Source organism: Corapipo altera, unplaced genomic scaffold, assembly GCF_003945725.1.
Source record: "Corapipo altera isolate COAL_440 unplaced genomic scaffold, ASM394572v1 23, whole genome shotgun sequence".
Classification (NCBI taxonomy): Eukaryota; Metazoa; Chordata; class Aves; order Passeriformes; family Pipridae; genus Corapipo; species Corapipo altera.
The window spans coordinates 4,880,785-4,886,056 of NW_020884878.1; the positions used below are offsets into that span (position 1 = coordinate 4,880,785).

Genomic DNA, 5,272 nt, shown 5'->3' on the forward strand with positions numbered 1-5,272 from the left:
AGTGCAGTTTAAATATATTAAGTGCAGTTTAAATATATTAAGTGCAGAAGCTTTTTCTGGAGCTCAGCCTTCAACGCTCGAGTCCTGTAAGGTAATTAGCATATTCTAAAATAATATAAACTTATAATCAATACTGTCCCATTACAAAAACAATTTAGCAGTTTTCAGCCTGACAGTAAGGTCTTGCTGTAAGAAGTCGATTTTTAGTCTAGGTTTGTTTTGGTATGCTCCTAAATGTCTGCAGTGCTCTAAGAGAAACAAGACTTGCAATTAAAAATGTCATGGAAAACATCTGCTTGTTAAAACAGTGACTGTTGGCTCAAGATCACAATCTCTGTAGTAGATGTGGGGAGAAAGGTGGCATATAGGGAACAGGAAGCACTAGAATTTTGGCTGGGGAAATGGGACAGTATTACATTTCCTTATTTTTGGCTTTAAAACGTTAAGGTTTGCAAGACTGATAATACATTAGAGCACTCAAATCTTTGCCATGAAGACAAGTGGTACGATTCTTTAGGATGTCGAGTTATTTTGATTCTTTCATCTGTTTGAATGAAGTCCTAAAGTTTCTTCATATGAAAATGTAACTATCTGCTCAATCTCTTCCAGGTTTCCAATATGCCACTTCAAGTGCAGTCATGACAGCCTTACTTGTTACTGTAATAGTCTAATGGTATACCAAGAACTGTCTCCCTGCTCCTCAAATATCCAAGAATTAAAGCTGCTCTCAGCTACAATACCATAACGGAATAAATATGAAAACCAACACTTACAAAGCAAACAAACAAAACAAAAACAAAACACCACACACAAACAAACAAACAACCCCCCCCCAAAAAAATAAAAAAACAAACAAAAATCAACCCCAACCAACCAAAAGAAAAAAACCCCCACCAACAAAATAACCAAAAAACCCAAAATATCCTCCCAAAACAACCTTCTAAGTCCTCTTCTGTAACACTACATCCCAAGATGTCCTATATCTCATATGTGATTTACGTTCATGGTTTGTGAAAGCACAATTTGACATCTGACTTTCCACATGAATTAAGCACAGAAACATGTAAAAATATGCAAATTACAAAAAACCTACAGGTGTATTTTCTTTAGCTTTTTGGTGAATTGACAGCAATAACAATGAATCCACATGAATGAACTGCAAATCCAGTCAGAAGACAGAACTTTCACAGGGGTATTTTTCAGGCTATCCCTAAAGAATAAAGACTCTTTGTAATACCTGAGTGAAAACTAGCTGCTTCCTCCTAGTAGGCCTAGCCAGACAGGTTCTTGAATTCCACATGGTGCATTTCAATAAACATTTCAAGGCATCTGTATCAAAAGCTAAGCACGCACAAAACCCCTCCCTACACCCTTAGTTCTATACTTGTTGCTCAAAGGAATGCTGAGACAAGCCTATTTCAGCAAGTATTAGCTTAGACACCTTAAAAAAACAGCTTTACAAGCAGATGTCTGCTTTTCTCTTGCATGGTTAAGAGCAACAAAAGAGAAGGCTTTCTTAATATGAAATTTAAACTTATTTCCAACAACTTACTTCATCAATGAAAATATGTGTGAACTCAGTTAGGCTCTTGGCAGAAACTACTTTCTGAAGAAGAACTCCAGTTGTCATATACAGCAACCTTGTTTCCTCTGATGAAACGTTCTCTAAACTCAACTAACAACAGTAAGAAAAATACACGTTAAGATGAAAAGAGATATTTAATATATTTAGAGAAACATGCATCTCAAAGTACTCCAAAATGAAATGCAATGTAAATCCATCCAAATTATTTACTTACACTTGTAGAAGTCTCTGTACAAAAGTGTTCTCAAATCCCAGAACCAATTAACTGGGTTTTTTGGGGAGAAATTCAAAAAAAATTTAAAACTCTGAAGTTTACTAAGAATCAAAATTCCTTGCTGAGGGCTTTAGCCTGAGAAGAATTCTTCAAAGACTTCTAAAGGTATGTACATCATCCATTCCACTAATATAAAGAGGAAGAAAAAGATTTTGCCAAAATGTAGTTTGCTTACTGGATAGGAAAAGGAAAGAGGTGTAAGATACCAGCAAGATCAACTTATTCTTGGCAGTTCTACAACCCTATGTTATGCAATAAATTTTTAATTCCTAAAGTACTTGTTTAACGTTAGCTATCTCAGGTGTTATCTACCCAGGCAGGCAGAGCTGTGACCATCTTTTCACATGCAGCTTTCACATCAGCCTAGAGCAGATGTGTCCAAGCTCAGCCGTTTTACCTGTTTCTACTCAGCTCAAAAAAGTGCTGGTGAAACAAGCACAGAACATCCACATACACTGTCCTGAAGACAGTTTGGAAGCACGGCACCATTTCATGTCTTTAAGACTCATTAGCCTAATAAATCAATTTAGCAATTTTATGACTAATTAATTCAAGGTATCAAACCACATCATAGACTTTATGTAGAACTTACTCTGAAAAAAACCAACATATATAACTGTTCTGGTATTGGCTGGGATAGAGTTAATTTCTTCTTCCTAGGTGGTATTGTGCTGTGTTTTTGGGATTTAGTAAAACATCGATTGTACACTGGTGTTTTCGTTGTTGCTGTCACGTTCATCCTAAGGCAAGGACTTTTTTGTGGTTTGTGCTCTGCCCTTAAGGAGATAAACAAAAAAACTGCAACGGAGTACAGTCGGGACAGGCGACCTGAACTGGCCAAAGGGATGGTCCATGGCATATAATGCCATGCCCAGTGTGTAAACTGGGGATTTACCCACAAGGGAACCAAATGGGGTTTGGGGACAGGGTCTGACATCAGTCAGTGGGTGGTGAGCTATTGTACTGTGCATCCCTTGGGGTTTTTTTGTTATTACTTTTTGATCATTATTTACTATTCTTAGTATATTTTAAACTGTTTCAATTGCTAAATTGCTCCTGTCTCAACCTACGAGCTTAACTTTGATTCTCCTCCCTGTTCCACCAGGGTTGGGAGGGGTGTGGGGGGGGTGAGGTGAGTGAGCAGCTGTGTGGTGCTTAGCTGCCAGCTGGGCTTAAACCAGGACAGTAGCCCACAGTAATGCTACAAATATGATAGCTGGAGGTTATTAATATTGGCTTAGTTACAATCTGAGATAATGCCAGAGTATAATCACAGAATTCTCTTGAGTGTTCACCTCTCAGAATTGAAACTTGGTGATTAAGCATGAAGAGCCTTTTTACTTTGTTTTCCAACCTACCCGAGGAAAAATGAAACTTTGCAGTTGTGTTAAAAATGAGAAAGAAAAAACTATTCTTTCTACTACAGTATTTGCCATAGATACATCTGTCACCTAGACAAAGAACAGCATTCAGCAGGGATGACAATAAAGATCCTTTAGATGTAAAAATTAAGCTCATGTACCTGCACAGCCCTGTAATATGGCATTTCTGTAGCAGGCCATAAGCTTTGCATTGAGTTTGCAAGGCCTCAGGACTAAGGCATGTCTGGGCTGCTCTCCCTGAACCTTTCTTTATCTGCCTTCATTTTTGCTTTACTTGGTCTCATTGGGACAGGAATTTAGTGTAATGTAGAGATACAGAGGCCTGGTACAGTAGCAGAACCTTGGGAAGCAGAGACACAGGATGGGGCATGGAAGAAAGTGGATCTGGAGTAACAGATGAAGTAACTCGTGTCAAAAGAGGAAAGTGGTATCCAGTTTATAAATGGAAGGACATAACTGAGTTTGAAGGTGAGCTGGACAAAGCAAAAGAAGGAGATAGATTTAAGAGGAAAAACTAGTTCAAGTTTTCACAGGCTAAGAAGAAACAACAGGATGTTCACAAAACAATCTGGCCATAACTGCATGAAAGTTTTGACAGAGCTGACAGGTAAATGTAGTAAAGTCAAACAGATAAAGTATGTTAATTAAGGAGTTTAAAGTAAAAAAAAAAAAAAAAAAAAAGGTAGAATATAGTTCTCCTGCAGCAATTTCAGTGATTAATAATGTAGGTGTGTCCAATGCAGAAAAATATTTCTGTGGGAGTCCCACCATGATTTATACTTATTCAACTTTAAAAGCTGATTTAATTACAAACATTTAGCAGGAGAGAGCTAGAAAAGAGCCATTCTACTTTAAAAGCAGATTCTCTAACATTACTTCAGTATGCTGGATCTCTTTAAAAGCAATTAAGAAAGAAGGCATAGTACTTTTTAATGCATTTTTAAACAGCATTTGAAACTTTTATACCTGGTATCCTACAAATCCACCTAGAGTCCATGATCGTTCCTTGCTAATCCACCTGGCAAGGCTGCTGGCACTGATTTTCCGGGGCTGGGTAACAGCAATGTTGCAGTGGATAGATTGCTGCATGCAATAATCCAGAACATATTGTGGAATCTGTGTGCTCTTACCACTGCCAGTTGCTCCTTCTACAATCACAACTGAATTGTTTTGTATCAGAGACAGTATCTGAAACAATTTTTCAAGAAAACTCGTAAGTCTACAAAACAAAACAGATTTTTAACAGACTTGAAATATCAACAGCTCCCAGGCCACACATCTAATCTCTGTAAAACACTGTGCCATCATCTTCTAGGAATGTGGAGATAACTGGACTTCTAAAACACATCAGAAGATCACAGAAAAGAACAGAGGTATTCATATAAAATATGTGTGTGCCCATAAAGTATAACAGCAGTGTTCTTCCCTCTAAGAATTTTTATGTAGTGGTTTTGTACAAAACCCATAAGTTTTGTACAATGTTTAAAACACAAAGTTTCCATCTAAAAACAAAAACCCAACCAACCAACCAAAACAAAAAAAACAAAAAACAAGCAAAGAAATAAAACAAAAAAACCCAAACAAAAAACCCACAAAAACAAAACAAACAAAAACCCCCACAAAACAAAAAACCAAAACAAAAAAACCAAAACAAAAAACCAAAACAAAAAACCAAAAACCAAAAACCAAAACAAAAAACCAAAACAAAAAACCAAAACAAAAAACCAAAACAAAAAACCAAAACAAAAAACCAAAACAAAAACCAAAACAAAAACCAAAACAAAAAACAAAACAAAAAACCAAAACAAAAAACCAAAACAAAAAAGCCACAAAAAACCAAAACAAAAAACCAAACAAAAAACCAAAACAAAAACCAAAACAAAAAACCAAAACCACAAAACCAAAACAAAAACCAAAACAAAACCACAAAACCAAAACAAAAAAAAACCAAAAAAACCCACAAAACAAAAATAATAAAAAAAACCCTCCCACCAAAAACACCTCCCACCAAAAACACCTCCCACCAAAAAC

General features: G+C 36.5%; 1 protein-coding gene across 2 annotated transcripts in view; it reads right to left on the reverse strand.

Moving 5' to 3' along the window:
* TDRD9 (tudor domain containing 9) overlaps positions 1-5,272 on the reverse strand; it is a 72,332-nt gene that overhangs the window by 41,485 nt on the left and 25,575 nt on the right. For both annotated transcript variants that reach the window (XM_027638135.1, XM_027638134.1), the window contains exons 4-5: positions 4,208-4,429; positions 1,553-1,675 (exon numbers count right to left, since the gene is read on the reverse strand). In XM_027638135.1, coding sequence (XP_027493936.1) covers positions 1,553-1,675; positions 4,208-4,429 — 345 coding nt within the window. The remainder of the gene's footprint in view (positions 1-1,552; positions 1,676-4,207; positions 4,430-5,272) is intronic.